The sequence below is a fragment of the Hakea prostrata genome, chromosome 7, assembly GCF_041222555.1.
Source record: "Hakea prostrata isolate BN-2017 chromosome 7, UWA_Hpros_2, whole genome shotgun sequence".
NCBI lineage: Eukaryota > Viridiplantae > Streptophyta > Magnoliopsida > Proteales > Proteaceae > Hakea > Hakea prostrata.
Window position 1 is genome coordinate 20,479,540 of NC_142606.1, and position 18,477 is coordinate 20,498,016.

The 18,477-nt window shown below is 38.3% G+C and overlaps 2 protein-coding genes across 3 annotated transcripts; both read right to left on the reverse strand.

The window, feature by feature from the left end:
- Positions 1 to 690: 690 nt before the first annotated feature.
- On the reverse strand, positions 691 to 4,728 carry LOC149010437 (E3 ubiquitin-protein ligase MIEL1-like). Its single transcript, XM_089162121.1, has 12 exons — positions 4,434 to 4,728; positions 4,251 to 4,338; positions 4,106 to 4,162; positions 3,869 to 3,901; positions 3,692 to 3,769; positions 3,518 to 3,561; positions 3,365 to 3,405; positions 2,242 to 2,324; positions 2,067 to 2,158; positions 1,913 to 1,982; positions 1,622 to 1,663; positions 691 to 1,259 (listed from the first exon to the last, which is right to left on the reverse strand). The coding sequence occupies exons 1-12, from the start codon at positions 4,478 to 4,480 to the stop codon at positions 1,134 to 1,136; spliced, it is 801 nt and encodes a 266-aa protein (XP_089018247.1). The 5' UTR covers positions 4,481 to 4,728; the 3' UTR covers positions 691 to 1,133.
- A 2,827-nt stretch (positions 4,729 to 7,555) lies between these two features.
- Positions 7,556 to 18,240, reverse strand: LOC149010438 (lipase-like). 2 transcript variants are annotated; one of them, XM_089161883.1, is made up of 11 exons: positions 18,014 to 18,091; positions 17,662 to 17,746; positions 16,948 to 17,027; positions 16,642 to 16,707; positions 16,479 to 16,526; positions 16,281 to 16,348; positions 13,680 to 13,752; positions 13,425 to 13,586; positions 9,529 to 9,723; positions 8,614 to 8,702; positions 7,556 to 8,537 (listed from the first exon to the last, which is right to left on the reverse strand). In XM_089161883.1, the coding sequence occupies exons 2-11, from the start codon at positions 17,726 to 17,728 to the stop codon at positions 8,336 to 8,338; spliced, it is 1,050 nt and encodes a 349-aa protein (XP_089018009.1). In that variant the 5' UTR covers positions 17,729 to 17,746; positions 18,014 to 18,091; the 3' UTR covers positions 7,556 to 8,335. The 2 variants fall into 2 exon arrangements, with proteins under 2 accessions (XP_089018009.1, XP_089018008.1); XM_089161882.1 differs by having other exon boundaries at positions 7,558 to 8,537; positions 18,087 to 18,240.
- Positions 18,241 to 18,477: the final 237 nt, after the last annotated feature.

Consider the following 18,477-nt stretch of genomic DNA (forward strand, 5'->3'; position numbering starts at 1 on the left):
AGTCCAGTTGACCAGGAGAGCTTCTTGTTCTGCTCATTGCTTATCTGATTCATTTCACTGGGCCTCCTGGTCTATTTGAACTTTTGATTCCTTCTGAAAAAAGGGAGTTAAAATTTGTAACACAGAATGTTGAGTTTGATCAGTTAGTCTTGTAACCAAGTGGGTCCTGGTAATATTACGTTTGAATGAATTAGGTTTAACATAAAAGGAATCGTGTTCTCTGTCCAGAAACTGTGCCCTGGTGCTAGAACCAAGGGTGCAAAATTACAGTTTCCCTCTTATCAGATGCACGCATCCACTCTCTTATCTAGGGGTGTCAATTTGCTATTGACAAGATTGAATCTGATTCTCTTAAATTTTCCTAATCCCACAAAATTGTAAACTCATCAAATGCATTGCTACATAGTTTAGGATATACACTTCTTCTATTTCTCATCTACATAGCAGCCCACCCTCGTTTGAATCCTGATTCTAACAGTGCATACTATGCCTCATCTTGTTAGTGAAGAGAGCAGACATTTTTCAGCATTAGTATCCTCTGCTGCAGGGTGCCCCACAGCCACCATCAGACCGGCGATTCTCCTCCTAGTGTCCGGTGCCGTGCCAGAGTAATCCTGCCGGAACCCATGCTGCAGAGGATCCAGCAGCACCCATTCAAGTTTCATTTTTCACCATGTTCGAACCAAATACCAAGCTAAAGAGTCACATTTTAACATTTAATTTCTTTTGAGGTGCTATAGCTAGATCAACTGATATAGAATCTCTCGCTTGTGATAGAAATTAGAGACCTGATATTAACACAAATAATTCTTAGCAAACCTTTAACAATAGTTGTAGTATAGAAGTACTTGTAGAGTACAGAAAATAACTACGGTGGGGGTATATCACTAGTTACACTTCTCAGTAGATAGTCCCCTGAGTAATGGTATGATAGTACAGAATCAAATAATGATAGTACAGAATCAATGACAGTATCTGTAAGAGGGGAAACACTAGGCAAATACCCTCATAACACATTTAGATGACTAGGACAACCGATCATGCAAAGACCCAATCTTGACCTCTGGCTAGCAAATAACAAGTATGTCCACTGAAAAGCATTCACAAATGGATCTTGCACTGCAAATGATCCATCACCGAGGGAGAACTGGAGGGGATATGGTGCGAGTATTGTAGGAATTGCAGTGGCAGCACTTATGCCCAACTATGTGAAAGAAGACTTCAGTGGTGTCATTGCAATCATTACAGAGGATCCACACCTGAAATGGAAAATTTCTTCTCAATGCATTATAACTCGACAAATCTAGTCAGAAGCAACAAGGGTATCTTAGGGAAGAACAAAACAAAGATAAAGCTGCACTCAGTTACTACTGCATACCAATCATCTGATTTTTGCACAATGTACGGCCGGTAATATTAACATCACAAAGCTATTTTGCCTATAATAAGCAGTGCATCACTATAGAATGCAGCAATATCATAACTTTATATTGCTGATAGTGAATTCCAGATCTGATGAATTAAATGACCACAACAGAACATAGTATGCATGCTTTCTCCACTAGCATGCAAATTAAGAGGAAAAAAAGAAAGAAAAGAAAGTAAAGCATGGAGTAAGCACCTTTTTGTGCCGGTAATCTTCAGGCATGACTGTTGCCTCAACCTGAAAAGTGACAAATTTAATGGAGTTAATACAGATATTAGATGCACATCAGTCGTAGAGATGAAGAACACCAAGAGAAATTTAACCATAAGTGAATTAAAGACGTCCAGCTACTAGTTGAGGACAGCATGAACGTTTTACATTGTATTATATCACCACTGATTCATTAATTAATGCGCAAGCAGCTGAAACCATCTATTGATAAGCAAGTTCTGTGTATCAATTGAGCGCAAGTTCTACAAACTATACCTCCTCATCAATTTTCCTCCAGGCAATGGACATGTCAATGACTGATTTTGAGCATATGGGGCAACAATACCTGGTCAACAAATCACAAAAATACTTAGGGTCTAACTTCCAAACAGGAAATATGAAACTGATTCAAGGTATCAAAGGCACTTACTGGTCATGCTTCATCATCTCATGATAACATTCCGCGTGCATTGTATGCCCACATTTCATGACTGTTGTCTCTTTCAGAGAATCAAAAAGATACTGCCATGTGACAGACCAATGTTGAACGTAAAAATCAACTAAAAGAGTTTCTAGAAAGAAATATGAACAATTAGAACTCAGACCTCATAGCAGATAGGACAGTGGTGTCGCATAGAGTCCTCCACACACAAGTGATTATCGCGTAGACCAACTGAATAGCATGAACCTGTACCCTTACAAAGCATTAACAGGGGAACCTAAAACTTGCATTTGTCTTAAAGGGGTATGCATTTTGAGTGGTGGCAGGCATAGCCACATATTTCTTTTCATTTCCTTTTTTTTAATGAAAATAAAACTGAAACTGCACCAAAGGACATCTCTCTAAGTCATATACATGTACTGCAGAATGCAATGAACTGAGACATATCAGTTGTGACACCAACCAAAACAAAACCAAGGGATAATATTGGTCCAAGTTTCAACAGGTTGAACCATATATATAATTCACAAACTTGTTATACTTTGATAGGTTTGGAATGACACCTCTTTGTTTCACAGGTTTCGACATTGCTTCTCAGAAACTTGAACAAATAGCAGATTTTGGCTAATCGCTTGACTTCTTCCCACTCTTTTTCATTCTTCTACTGCTCATTCAACACTACTATTCTTAACAATGGGCACAACCATATATCATGAAATAAGTATGTACTGCATTTGCAGTGTTAATGAGATCTTAAGTCAAGCTAGGCTTTGAGTTATTTTTCATGTAAAACTAAACCAAGAAACAGTTGTGAAATGGAAACAATAGGCAACACACAAAAAATGGCTAAGAAAACCATCCTCTGTGCCTCATAGCTGGGTTTCAGTTTTGGCCTAGAAAATCCCAGGTTTCAGTCAAACTACAAACCTGAAGCCTAGAACCTTGGCAATGACTGTTACTGTTCCCCAGCTATAATGATGTTAAATTTAAGTGAAGCTCATGTACATTAAGAAGTAACTGAGCAAGAAATGATAGGCTTATTTTAGTATTCAACAGAGAACAAATAGATGTGCTAGAGGCACATTGAAACATCTCAACTTTGCCTAAGACCTGAAAGCAGGAAAAAGGGGGGAAAAGCATAAAACATGACACGCTGCTTCCTCAATAACATGTGACAAAGGTTTTAGGACAAACAATGAAATTCTTCCAGCATGCTAACAGTCCACCTACAGTAACCGACTGTGCTAGGGAAAACATTCAAGTTAGGGAAGCTAAGTAGGGCGTACCACACTTCTTGCAGTGAAAGAATTTCTCACGGCCACCAATTCTGATCCAAACATCAAAATGCAAAGATTGTTATATAACTTCACCATGGTGTAACAGTAACAAAAGAATAACAATAAAAACCTACAATAACTGGTCATGGAATAGTTGCCCACCTGCAAATGCCACAGTCATCACAATGAAAATGCTCTTTGCTAGTCTGCAATAAGAAGAAACATAGAAAAATATCAGAATATATAACTAGCAGGGGTTCTGAACTAGTAATGTAAGGCTAGTCATTATGGGCAAAGAAACAATAGAAAGCAGGTAGCGAGAATTAAATATCTCACATCATCATCGTAGAACTTGCAGACTTCACAGAAGTATTCACCCATATTGACACCACAGTTGGAACAGAGCTTAGAAACCTGAGATGTTAGAATATCCAAGAAACCAACTTGATGTCACGGAAAAACAGAATAAAAACAGAGAAACGAAATACAAGCCTAAATGCACCAGCAGCTCACCTCGTGCTCAGTATCACAAACTGCACAAACAACCTGAAACGTCAATTCAAGCACCATTCTCCGTCAGTTCTAGCTCAAATTCAATATGATTTTCAGTTTAAGAAATAAAAAAATTATAAAAAAATTAAAACTTTACAAAAAAACTTTTAAAAAAAATTAATAAAAATAAAAAAGAAAGAAAGACAGACAAGAAAACCAAGGAATTAGGGACAGGAAGATTTGAATAAAAAAAATTACTTGCTTAACGTTGCGCCTAACAAGTTCGTGCCGATCATGGGGGTTGCGGAGGGTGCTCTGGTGCAACCAAGAAAAAGCACATAGATGATGAATTTGAAGAAGAAAATTTAACAAATTCACCATCAAAAGAATATTCTCGTCATACCAATGCCTCGTTGTGGCAGTGACGGCAAGAGAAGATCTCGTTGCAGCATGGAGCTCGAATTTTGCATCTTCTACGATAATGCTTGCAACTGAATGAACAATGAACGAACAAACACCCAATAAATTAGATCAAGAAAACAATTCAAAGAAGAAGCAATGAGGAGCTAAAATTATAGAGAAAAACCCGTATCCCATTTTCCCGAAATCGAGACGATCAACAGCGCCTTCCATTTGCAGAGGAAAATTAGGGCAATGAAGGGGAATCCAAAGTTGCTTGATTTGGAAACTTTGGGAATGACGGAAGTTACCCAAAAAAGAAAGCTGAGAATAGAAATGAAAGATACAATTATGAGCAGACAACCTGCATTTATATACATGCTTCTATCCTTTACGGATAAAAACTATATAAAACTAAATTTGCAGGTGAAGAGAGAGAAAGAGAGAGAAAGAGAGAGACAAGAGGGCATGGGAGTTGGGAGAGAAAGGAAGAGTGATTGGATGAGAGCAGTCAAGCTGGGGTTTGCCGTTATCCATTGAAATTTTTTGTCAGACCAGATAAAAATCTTTTTAAAAATCTGGAACACCACAGTGAAGCTCCGTACTCTGCGCCGCCGTGAAATGTGGATATCGACGATACCAAATCAACGGTCCACGATCAACAACTAAAACCAACCAAATAGCTTTCATGATCATCAGATGTCTTACCTGTCCATATGATGATCACTGGGTCCCACCCTTGCTTCCTTATTGGACCCTCAGGATTCTTCTCCAACTTTCACGCTAAAACGTCAGATCCATCCCCCAAGCTGTCCATGTGATGTTCATTGGGCCCACCCCTTGACACTTCTGGCTCACTCACTCATTCGGTGTGACTCATTCCTGACACGGTTAGTAATGTCGGCATGGGAATCAATCATATCGGTAAATGTCTAAATTTGAATCCCATTTGACCCTTTTACCCCCTACTTTTTCTTTATTTATCATTTATCCCCAATCTTTACAAGAGCATTGAATCAAAATAGTATTAACTTCAGATCCACAATTGGTTTATCCGTTTCATGACAAAGCTAAATTCCATTGGTTAAGAGCTACTTCTCCACTGCATGGCAAATATATGAGGAGTCAAAACTTCAGCCACAAATAGTTCTGTAGAGTTTGGACGAAAAAAAAAAAAGTTCTGTAGAGATTTGACACAAATTTGACATGTAGTAATAGTAGTTACAAATGGTAAAAGAATACAAAGACGAATCAAAAATAGCAGTTTTCATTGAAGGGCATTTCTGTTTAACTTGCTTATATTAACATTTAACTGATGGAAAGTGTCATTAATATATATCTTTTCCTTTAGGTTGCGTTTGTTTGTAAAGGTGGGGTGGGAAAAAAGGGGTGAGAAAAAAAAAGCATGTGAGCCCCATGTGTAATGGGGTGAGGGAGAAAGAAAGAAAATGATTTTGTAAAAAAGTGATAGGGTGGGTCCCACTTTTTACTTTCCCAACTTTCCCTCAAAGTCCCACTAAATATATGAGGTTTTAAAATGGCATGGGGTAAAAAAATTTGGCTGCCACATCAGTAGACAAGTTACCTTGAATCAAAGAAACTTGTCTCCCATTTTTCCACCCTAAAACACCGTTTGTTTGCAGGATATAAAGGGGTGAGAAACTTGTACTTTTGGGTCCCACATGTTGGTGGGGTGAGAGACAAGAAAAGGAAAAGATAGTAAAGTATAGAAAAGTAACTTTTCCCACTCCATACTTGTTTGGTTGGCATGGGAAAAAACATTTTTCTACCCCCAATACTTGTTTGGTTAGATGGGGTGGTAAAATTGTCAAAACCATGTAAAAAAATCTCTTCAAGTTCATTCCATTTTAATTTTGTTCATTCCATTTGAGAATCTCTTCGATCAAATTCAATCTCTTCAAAAAAAATCGAAATTTCTTTTGCTAGTGTTCTTTCTTAAATCAAACACAAATTAAGGAGAAAAGTTTAGACTTTCTTCATTGTTGGAGTCTTACCACTTCAGCCGAGAAAGGTGGAGGATTTCAGAGGTGAGGTTCCGGCGAAGGAGATGCCAGTATGTTCCATAAGGAGAAGAGCTGATGGCTCTTTGCTTACTTGTGGCAGATTGATTAAGTGTTTGAGGGCGATCGGCAAAGACAACTCCATTTTGATCGAGGGCTTGATGAGCAAGGGAAGGGCTTTTAATGAAAATGTTGACTTGAGAACCAACTGGAAGACTGATGACAAGGCCGTGCTTGGCATGTAGTTTGCAGAGTATTGGCTCAAGATCTAACAAGTTCATATAAAGCCACAGGAAGTTGCCAATGATGGGTACCGTCCAAGGTCCCGTTGGGCATTAGGGGTTTGTGTTGTGTGCAAGGAAATCAAGCAGAAACCTGATGGCAGCACCGAGGATTAGAGTAGTGAGGAAGACGACCCAGATTTCCATCTATGATCCTGAGAGAGAGAGAGAGAGAGAGAGAGAGAGAGAGAGAGAGAGAGAGAGAGAGAGAGAGAGAGAGAGAGAGAGAGGCTGATAAATCACTTAATCTTTCACCCAGGTTCTTCTTCCAATTCATTTCGGTTTCCAGCAACATTTCTTCACCAAACTCCTAAACCCTAGTTTCCTCACCTGAGAACTGTAGCCATGGAAGCCTCTACACTATCACGTATTGGACTTGCAGGGTTAGCAGTGATGGGTCAGAATCTTGCCCTTATGTTTCAGAGAAAGGTTTTCCAATCTCAGTCTACAACCAAAGTACTCATTTCAGAATGTCGACTCAGTAGATAGAAGAGATAGAAGATGAAAAATAGAGAAGAGATAGGAGAGAAGAAGGCTGGCCGTTAGAAAAAATGAAGTGGAAGAAGAAGAAGACTCACCGTTAGAACTCCCGCGAAGTGCTTCGCTTCAGCTGCTACAACCTTCGTTCGTTCCCAACTTTCCCTCATTTCCCCCTCAAAACCCCATCTAAATCGTGGGATTTTGAGAGGAGATGGGGTGGGAAAAAACAGTCCCGACAAGAATTCCACGGTGACAAATATGGTCTGCTACTTTCCCACCCCAGGTATCCAAACATACCACACTTTAGAATTTTATGGGAAAAAGGTACAAGTTTCCCACCCTTATTTGTCCACCCCACTTTAACCCTGCAAACAAACGCAGCCTTAACAACTAAACAATCTACCATTTTGGGATTTAAAGGAAAAATAAAAAATCTACACTTTTTTCAAGAATTTTCCCACCCCTTTTCTCCCACCCCACCTTTATTCCAGCAAACAAACGCAGCCTTAAGGAGTCTAACTGATAAATTCGATAACTTAGGAGATAGTGTCGAAAACATTCCAAAAAATCCGAATTCCAAAGAATTAATTAATGATTCTAAAGCACAATCTAGTAATTCCCAACATTTTTCTAGGTGTTTATCCCATATGAATTTTTTCCCCCCGATTGATGGTGATGGTAGCCTGGTGGGCTCCATTTTTTGAGCACTGCACCTAGAATACACTCCCAAGTCCAACGGCATCCTTTGCTTTGCTTATACGCAGATGCGTTCTTCTGCTTATGTTATACTCGAAATCATGCGATGTACAGTAAAGATCTCCAGTTGGGGTGTCAAAGTGAAGCCTGAACTAGCATTCCCTTGTTTCAAGGAGAAAGAGATCCATATCCATGAGAGTATAAATATCAATGTGGATACCAATATAAATGTCCATCATGATTGATACACAGATTATTCCAACATATCATTTCCCATGGTCAATCTTCCAGCCTCCAGCACCAATTTACAAGTCATTAACTGTACACGTTGTATAAATCAATTTGCAGTCATCCAAAAAGAATATGAACAATAAAATAGATCTTGTGATCTTGAAAATTGAACTGACATTTCCAGTGAGACACCTATGACATCATCATAATGGAACTCCATGAATATGTACTACATCTTAGTAGGTAAAGATGTACATGACTATATACAAAACCCACAAACAGCAAGGGTTCACCACTTCCCATTCTCCCTGTGAGGAAATCCAAGCCTGAGAGGTCTCACAGACATTGTTGAAGGGAAATCATCTCTAATCCAAAATAAGCTATAAAACAGCTCCTTGTATATTTGGTTTTAACACCAACATGCCAGGACTCTTTGACAAGATTATGTTTCCATTGAGATCTGTTTTACCATAGCTCAATAAATCAGAACCAGATACCATTTTGCATGAACCCCAAGTTTCAGCCCGTAGTTCAACACCGAAGTATGCCAAGTGATCTAAGATGCTGTTGCCGGACACAGATCTGAACATAACCAACAAAGTTCAGAGATGGTATAAGGTTTTCTGGCAAAATTAGGTGCATTAAAAAGAAATCATACCTGCTACAATTTGGATCTTCACCAGAACCATCACAGACCTTCTCAGCTGTGTAAACCAGACTACCAAGTCTAACTTTGTAGATCCACACCTGGAATTACAGAAAGGAAACATTGGAAATTGAATTAGTTTCATGATGGTCCCAAAGAATTGTATGCTTCTCCATCTTATGTTAGACACATATAAATCTATTTGACTTCCACCACAGTTGTGACAATTTCTCAAGCAAGCACTAGATTAAACTGAAATCCTAGAGAATGTGCCAGATGTCAATCAAATCAAAGCTGTGTCAACGTTCTTTGGGGGAAGCAAATGGGACTGTATGCAGGACCTCAGAACCCATTATTCAGTGTGGGGCCCATCTAGCCATTATACATGAAAGACATTGTAATCCTAGTATCCTACCTTGTCATCATGTCAACCATGTTCGGTAAGATCTCAATGAGAAAAAGGGGGTGGGACAGATTTACCAAGCTTCAAGTAGTAATTGAAGTAAGATTTGATGACAAAAATAATTATCAGAAAACTAAGATCTGACTATAGCAATAAATATCAGAGCAGTTAGATTACCAATGGACCTACAAGATTTTTTTTTATGAGAAGAAAAAACTTTCATTTAAATATTTCAAATATAAAACTTTCATGGATCTACAAGATTCATCCACCATAAGAAGTTGATTGTGATTTTCCAGGATCTAGGCAATAATTTTCTTTCTATATTGTACCTCTGTTCTAAAAGAGCTAAGGGTAGACCAAAGATAACCTTAAGAGAAGTGGTGAGAAAGGATATGCATAGCTTAGGCATTGTATCTAGTATGGCCTCAAACAAAACTGATTGGAAAGCAAGAATCCATGTAGCCCGACTCCATTTAGTTGGAACAAGGCTTATTGTTGTTGTTGTTGTTATTGTACTGTACCTCTGTTGGGAAGTGTGTATATGTCTTCTTTGGAAAATAAGAATAGTGTGGAGGCAAATGCGGCACAATATCATGATCATTTGTGATACGAATTGCGTTTGGTACTTGTTCACTAAAGTAAGACACAAAAACTGAATTGCCAATACGTGGCTGTCCAAATGTCATAAGCTGGATACTGCGGGCTCCATGATTTACCTGGCACACAATAGAAGGAGAAAAAAATCTTTCAGTGCAACCTACAAAAACTGGAAAAGGAAAGCTAAATGACGAATGTCACTACTTAAAGTGAAACTTTTTTTGGTCAATATGAAACTCAAGATGCAACTGGTAGCAAATTAAACTGCACCAACAAAACAGACAGGAGCACTAACGATGCCGTCAGCACTTGGATCTCCCTGTATATGTCATGCTCAAATCACAATTTTGCCTACAAAAGCATGGATCATTTCATCCACTTCTGAATTTCAATTTTATTTTTACCACAAATTAAGTCCTGCAAGTTTGGGATGGCATAATTTTTACTTGACCGGAGTCAAAAGAGATGATGCAAATAAAAGCAGCAGCATAATAAAGATCAAAATCAGTATTGTACAGCTTTGACGGTCAAAACCACTTGACACACAAAGTGATCATTTAGGGACACCTGTTCTCAGAATTCATTGAGTCTATCAAGAAAATTGCAAAGCACAAATGTGATATGGAATTTTTTTGGTGGGGTGGAGGGAGGTGGTTTTTCAGCACAATTTCGATAATGCTCCAAAACCAAAAATAAGCAATCAACAACTCCAAGGTAGTGATGTAACCTCGAATCTAGGGCTAGGGGTAATTTGGTAATTTCCTCGGATTCTTAGGGTGGCTAGGATTTTCCAGCAAAAGGGGGAAGGAGGTTCAGAGGTTGTAGGGTCTTCTAGGGCTTCTGTAACAGGTAATTAGGTCTGACAATTGCTGCAATTTGAAATTCAAATTGAAGCTCAAACTAGGTTTAGGGTGAGTTTCAACCAGGGTAGTTTAGGGGTCTGCAACGCTGGTTCTACAAGTTCAGAATTAGAGTCAGGGGTTTTAAAAGGGTTTAAGGAGTCTAGTTCTACTAAAATAGGGTTTCAGAGGCTCTAAAAATTTCTGCAGATTCACCCAAGGTAGAAGATGAAGTGCAGAAAATTTTTAGGTTAGGGAAATAGGGCTGTTTGGGGAAAGAAACTGTAGGGGAAGGTCCTAAAGCTCGGTGCAATCCTAGGAGAAAGGGAATGGGGTCTAAAGAGGCTGGGGAAGTAGGTCTAACAGAGGGGGAGGTGTGCTGATATCGCAGGAAGAGCATGGGAAGGGGGAGAAGGCCACGGTCGTATGGGGGTATAGGTAGGGGCTGTACTTGGGAAAACCTGATTTAACTTGCTGCTGATGTTGAAGAGGAAGATGAAGAACTCAAAATAGCTGAAGCTTTAGCAAATACCCAGCGCAGGTCCCCCCTAGGGGTCCCATGACTCTCACAGTCTATTTCTAAAATCAAATTTTACTCATCAAATCAAGCTGAATTGCTTACAAGACTCGATTGGTATTTATAGAAAGGACTAGACTCCTACTTGACTCTTCTAAGAAAACCAACTAACTCCAATTACTTGCTAAACAAGGACTCAAACAACTAATTCCAAAAAAGAACAAACTCTAAAAGATAAGAATCCCTTTGGATAAGGGACTTATCACAACCAACTTCCACTCAAACTAAAACTCTCAAATAACTTTCAAACTGAGTCTTCAAATAACTAAGAAAACATAGAAAAGGACTCCAGAAAAATAATTGGATTTATTCCAGCCAATAAGGGGTGGAAAATGACCAAATTACCCTTTTTGTTGGTTCGGTCCTCCGAGCTTGACTCAAAACGTGAGTGGGTCTAGGCCACCCTTTGGCACTTCTTGGGCTGTCCTGGGCTGGTTACATCAGGTAGACAAGGAGACTTGATATCTTGACCTCTTAAGTCTTGACTTAAACCTGATATATAAATGGGAACAGTCATAGTTCAATCCCCAATTGTAATAATTGACCATTCATATTTCCTTTCTCTCCATTTAATTTCAGCTGATATATAAGGTAGGCATAGGCTGCAGAAAATGTGGAGCTCAGAGGTTATATGACAGCTTCATTTCTACTGCAAGCATCTGATTTAAGCGAATCTCACACACCCCCACCTCCCCGGAAAAAAAAATTAGAAGACACTCTATATAACTCTATCTTCTTAAATCTCTCTCTCCAAAGCTTCCTTCAGTGCATGAATTTGATTACCATATTTGATGTGATTAGATCTTCTATTCTGGGACAGTTTTGACAGCATATGGTTATGGAATTTTGCTTTGTCTCAATTTGTAACAGGCTCAATTATAAAGCCAAATTCAAGGTTCAAAGAAAGCAGACGAAATTAGTCTTTTAATGAAATAGTAATTAGTAATGGGTCCCACTAACTATTATTTTAGAAATTACCCTGTTAGATAAAGTTATCCTGTTAGAGGGACTCAGTATGGAGGAGACAATATTAGTTTCTGAGTTAGCTAGAGACTACTTTTTAAAGAGTTTGCCTATACAAGGGGTTCTTTATCAATTTAAGTTGTTATTTCTTTTATTTTTTAAGTGTTTCAGTCAAGTAAGATGCTTCAATTATTTGAACATCTATCTAATGTTTTTTTTTTCTTTTCAATGAAAGCATGTAAGAGATGAAACCTCATCCATGTTTTGGAATCAAGGAGTAAAAGTTGTTTTGTTGGTGAAAAGTAATTTGTGTCCTCTCTCCTTGGCAACTTACACTTACTTTCTTCTGCCCCTTCTCTCTATTATTTCTTTCCCACCACGAGCAGATCCTCCTAATGGTTTGCAACACTTCATCTTATATCATGTCAAACTGTACTGAAAGGACCTCCTCAACAACTTATATTTAATTTCTACTGCCCCCTCTCACTTCTTTCTTTTCCACCACGAGCAGATCCTCCTAACTATTTGCAACACTTATTCTTATATCATGTCAAACTGTACTGAGAGGACCAAATTTATCTGAACCCTCTTTACTCATCAATATTAACTTTTCTCTTCTTTCTATCCTATACATTTGGAAGTTCTCAAAACATCATTCACTGTTCCTAGGTATAACTCCATGTATGCAATTCCTTTTCTCTTACTTACAAACTGTTCTCTAAAATCGTTTCACTCTTCTGCAAGTTTATTGATCTTTCCTGATTCAGGACTGCCAATTTTCTCCCCTCCAGTTTATGACCTCCAACATCACGTTGTTTTCTTAATGTCATTTTTTTTTAATCTTGTATGGTTTATCCATGTAAGTATGTATCACATACATATAGACCATCTAAAATTCCCAATTCTGATTGAAAGAGCTAGAGACCATTGTTGAGGTAATGAAGAATGACATGCATAGTCTGGGTTCATGCCAAGTTTATCTTAGATAAGAATCTATTGGAGGGTGAGGATCCATGCTGTTGACAATACGTAGCTGTGAGTTTCCTATTTCCCGGGTTTCCTTTTGTCTTACTTCCTTTTTCCCTTATTTTCTGTTCCTCATTTTCCCATCTCATTGCTTCACTTTCATTTTCCATTGTTCGTACTTGCATTTCCCTTTGTGTGGTGCACTGGTGCTCAACTCTCCCTGCTTTATTTTTTGAAAGGACCCATGTAGCGGATGGCATTTAGTTGGATAAGGCTGACTAGTTGTTTTCAAATGTTTTATGCATTTTAAGAATATATAGGCATCTTTTGAAACTAAAAATAGAAGAAAATAAAGTTGGAAAAAATATTCCATGTTGGCACGTTAGGCAGAAAGAAAGCCATAAAATATGTAAGTACATTTCTAAAATAATTTCTGCTGAGCATGAACACCAAATAAAAGCTAAATTATACTTACAGCAAGATCAAGTGCACAGAAGGAAGCCATAGCCCCTCCCATGGAATGCCCTGTTACGATGATTCCCATGTCACCATACAACTGCTTGGCCTTTTCAATGGCACCAAGAACCCCTGGGCGCAAAGTTGTGTTATGATATGCAGAATAAAATCCATGGTGCACCTGGATCCAAAAATTATAGCACGTTTAAAAAGACTTTATCTTAAATATGTCTTGCTGTCTGTAGAAATCCTAAACAGTCTTCACATTATGTACCATTGCATCAGGCATTCCTGGATAGTTTAGATCAAGCTGCTTCCAAAAAAGATCCTCAACCCAATTCTGCAAGCTGTAAAAACAAAGCACTCAAAAATGATGTCAGTCCATCAAATACTTCAGTTTGGGCAAAAGGTTAGAAAGGAAATAGCATTGGAAAAGCTTTCATAATAAACCCAAGTGGAGTGACTTCTTAACCATCCAGTTTTAAGCAAAACCAATACACCCTCCCCTCACTTACCCCATCCCAAACGGGAAAAAGGAATGCAATTTCTGTCTTGTACATAACACCCAGACCTCAGCTAAGCCTTAGCCAAACTTCTTGGATCCTGTTTCTCAATTCAACTCTATTGAAACCCACACTTACTGTCAACCTCAATTCCATGCATATCTTTCCCCATGACTTTTCTAAAACTAATGGATAACAAATGACATTAAATAAAAGCTCTGATCCCAAACTGGTAGACCATTTTTATAAGCAGCATCTTGAACCAATTGCTATACACATTTCATTTATTATAATGCTAAAAAAGTTGTCAGTCACAGAAGTCCCTTGTGACAAGAGATCAAGGTAGTGTCAAACCATTGCTTATAACAAGCTCATACAAAAGACTTTTTACGTGTTTTTTTAATTAATTTTTTCCCAGCGGTTGGTTTTTCACACACAAAAGAAGGATCTTATGTAAATGTGTATAAAAATAAATACACATCCAAATAATACTTCATATACTATTATATAAAGTCAAAATACAACCCAGTGACGGCAAATCTTATAGACGACCAATATATCCTCCTACAAAAACAACCTATCCCCCTCCACATGTAATGCACCTGTTCACAACAATGCACACGAAAACCTCCACCAAGAGCTACACAACTGACCACAGCAAAACACACCCCATAAGGGTGGCACGACAAAATGCATCCCTCCAACCCCTGGATACCGTTTCCCCCCCCCCCCAAAAAAAAAAAAAAAAACTAACCAGAATACAGCAGGGACAAACATCATTAATAGCCAGATCCCAAATCCCAATTTATTAAATTATAAATGAAATGAAATAATCATCATACAATACTACTATATAAAGTAAGACTTCGATTTAGTTATGGTATGTTTTTTCAGTTGACCAAAATACCCCCCCCCCCAAACAAAGCAATGTACCTTTTCCACAAACTCAAACGTGGTTTCATATCATACCCTTCCAATAGAACAAACCCACACCCCACTTAAATTACAGATAGCTACCCCCAGCCAAATGTTACCTCCATTAAAACCCAGCAATGACAACACAAAAAAACAATGGCAACGAATTAATTCAAACTCTAACATACACTTCTACCAAAATACACAGCAAAATCCTCCAAGTGACACCTACGCCTCACCCAAACAACGCCTCTGCCAAAGCCATACCGCCCCTACAGAACCATTAATATCAATTATGAATACCTGCCCTCAACTGACATGACCTCAGCACCAAACATTGCCTCCCAAAAAAACCATTCTGACCCTCATGCCTGCGGCCAGCATTCCATTCGCTTTCTTTTGCATCCGAAGCCTTTTCAGAGCAAAGCCTTATGAATCCCATGGGAGTCCAGTGGCAGCTTTGAAAAGGTGCATTATTTTCACTTTCGATCATCGTCATAATGAATGGGGGAGTGGCTTTATTGTTCCCAATGGATGTGCAGCCAAGGAAAATGGAATCAGCAGTCGCCACTGACAGCTATTATGACAAGGAAGCCTCAACTGGTGGATATGTTCAGTTATCATCTATTATCTCTACCATGGCTACTTTTGAGTTCACGTTTCCATAGCCTATCTTTAAATTCTATAATTCAGTCTGTTTGTCTGATGCTATTCTCCCACCCACAAGATGTCCCCCCTCTTATTGGTTTGGTAATGTCATCTTCTCTTTGACCCATCTCCTCCGTCTTCAGTAAGACAAGACCTAGGGCCATGGAACATTCAAGACTGTGTATCCTCTACATGACATTGTTGTAATTGTTCTGTTATACATTGAGAATTTTGCAGTGGAGGATGCTGCCTAAAGATTCTACAAAGGTTTCTTAATCCCTTCTCATAGATACAAGGCATTTGATGAAGTGGATGGAATAGAAGTACCATGGAACCAAATGAAGATTGATGATATGTTGCAGCCACCAGAAAACCTGGAGATATTATATTTAGAAGTTCATCTTTTGAAATCATTGAAACACGATAAAGTTGTCAAATTCTTTAATTCATGGGTGGATGATAAGAAGAAGACTGTTTATATGATCACTGTCTTTTTCACCTCTGGTAGTCTGAGCCAGTAATATCTCTCTCTCTCTCTTAATGGGTTTGTCTTCTATATGCACTTATCGCATACTTAGCTCCAACGAAATAAAAAATGCTACAAGAAGCAATGCTAATCCTTCTTCCCAAATACTTAGCTCCAATTCAAATGAGAGAAGGAACAAGTAAACAATATCTAATCCATTAAATATTTTTATCACATTCGTGCCTCCTAATTATACAGGCATCAGGTACATTGGATTGATATGTGCCAGGAAAAATAATCATTCAGAATTAACAAACATAAGTCAGTCAGACACTAACAATACCTGTGTTCCTGTGTGCCCCTAAATGCAATTACAATGGCATCAAGATCCTTTGCCACCCCAACAAATGCCTGCATAAAAGCTTCACCTTGATATCAGAGCTTACAGGGAACACAAGCAAATCCTTCCTACAACATAGCACTGTAACAAAGAGATACTTTTTACTACCTATAAAAAAGTATGTGTCATACGTGAACTCACCTGTAAACAGTGTTGGACATCTACAATCAGCTCTATCATTTCAAATCCCTGCATCAATTTAAAATAAGACTTAAACTTTACCCCAGCAGTGAAGACAGTACCTCTAAAGTTTCGTAAAAATCTAACTAGGAAAACAAATTAGTCTCTCAATAGTTGTTGGTACCTTTGTCATATCATTACATCTTGAACATGTCCAAGTGAAAAGTTCCGTCAAGTCTGACATGTATGCCTACAAAATAACACATACAACTATCAACTTCTACAAGTTACAGAATGTCCTGAATTCCTTATGCAAGTGATGTCTTGAACCAATTACGTTTACAAACAAAGTCACAAGCAGCAATATAGGTAACCAAATAAACTAATGCATCTCACAAGTCAAATAACTACTCTTATTCAACAGGGAGAATCAAGTACAACTAGAAGTGGAAACCAGTACAAAATGGTTAAGCGTGACTCAAAAGCTTACCGCAGAGGCATACTCCACTAATATCTTTGCCTGAGTATGATTGTAGATAGGTAAATGGTCCTTATGATTAGATGTAAGTTCTGTAATAAGAAAAATAATCAGAAGATATTCCCCCAAAAAAAAGGAAAAAAATAAAACAGCTGAGTTCTTTCTTTTCATGACTATCCAATCCTTGTCAGTAAGAGATTTTGAACATTTAAAATAAGCATGAAATATTGTAATGGCTTGGGAAGAGGATGCTAACCTACTTCCTGCCCACTACACAGTCTAATAACTACTGGCTAGAGGCCCAATTAATATTTTTTTGGGCCAATAAGCAATGTTGCAATTCTTTTTGAATGACTATAAAGTGAGCACACAGTCCTTCCTGGCAAGAAATATAATTTCCAGAAACATGCTGAAGTGGAAGGTATAGGAGCTCAAGAAGAGTCTAAAATCAATCAGTTGATAAGGACAAGCTCCAAACTAGGGGCTGGAGGAAGCATTTAATGAAAAGGCATAATTTTGCAAACCAAGACACTATAATTCATTACACTGAAAGAATGAAACTTAATCATGATCACAGGCTCAGCAAGAAAACTACAAGATGAAATTTAGGATTTTAAAATTCTGGATGTTATCCATCTAGCTGTATACTCGTTAGACATTTTATAATCTTTCGGTAAAGATCCGCGAAAAATAAGGTCAAACTTGGGTGCAAAGCGTGGACGTTACCTCGTCCTCCAGAAACTACGAGAAGGGACAATACAGTTGCTGCCGTTAGCCACTGGAAATGCCCCATGACCTGCAACAGTAGCCCCTAAACAAGAAAATAAAAATAAATAAAACTGAATTAAGCCTTTAGAGTTAAAACATCTCTTGTTCTTCACTCTCTGCAAATTCTTTTCTTCCATTATGTTCACTTAATTCAGAAAACGAACATCAAACCTCCATGCTAAACCAAGAGCAAAAACGATTTAGGGTGAAAAACATTCTAGATCAAAATTGAGAACCCAACACATCAAACCGATGAATTAACTGAATTTCAACAGAAATTTCATCAGCCACAAAAGCATTAACAAATTACCTACGTCAATTTAAGGGAAAGAAATCGAAGTAATCAAATAGCAAAAGAAATAACTGTGAAATAAGTAGCATACAGGCACAGATCAAAATCACGAACTCCCCCGTGTGAAATGTTGCTTAATTTCCTCCGGGTCTCTCCTTCCCGTGGCGTGTGAAGGGAGAGATTTTCTTTTTTAGCCAATAAGGAAGGAGTTACGGTCAAGGCTCAAGACGAAAGGCAGAGAAACCTGTAGACGAATTATTTAGTTTACGCATCAAGCTCAAATGACGAAATTACCCAGAATGGACGTAGTATGGAATACGTATTATGGAATATATCTAGGGATTCGACTCAGATTGCCACGTAATAATTTTTAGTTGACAGTGCAAGAAAGTAATCCCACTCTGTTGGAGTTGGATCAAATCCAATTACCCACTCCAGGGCGCCTTTGTCCTAAGGGACAAATCACTCATAATATCTTTTTG

Bases quoted from the DNA above. Each gene is read 5' to 3' on its own strand.
- LOC149010437 (XM_089162121.1), bottom strand. From the start codon at position 4,480: ATGGAAGGCGCTGTTGATCGTCTCGATTTCGGGAAAATGGGATACGG. The intron at 3,770-3,868 runs GTGAGCTGCTGG...CTAACATCTCAG, and splicing joins TTTGTGATACTGAGCACGAG to GTTTCTAAGCTCTGTTCCAA. The intron at 1,260-1,621 runs GTGCTTACTCCA...TTTCCATTTCAG, and splicing joins AAGATTACCGGCACAAAAAG to GTGTGGATCCTCTGTAATGA.
- LOC149010438 (XM_089161883.1), bottom strand. From the start codon at position 17,728: ATGGGGCATTTCCAGTGGCTAACGGCAGCAACTGTATTGTCCCTTCTC. The intron at 17,028-17,661 runs GTAACGTCCACG...TTCTTATTACAG, and splicing joins CGTAGTTTCTGGAGGACGAG to AACTTACATCTAATCATAAG. The intron at 13,587-13,679 runs GTACATAATGTG...TTTTGGATCCAG, and splicing joins CAGGAATGCCTGATGCAATG to GTGCACCATGGATTTTATTC.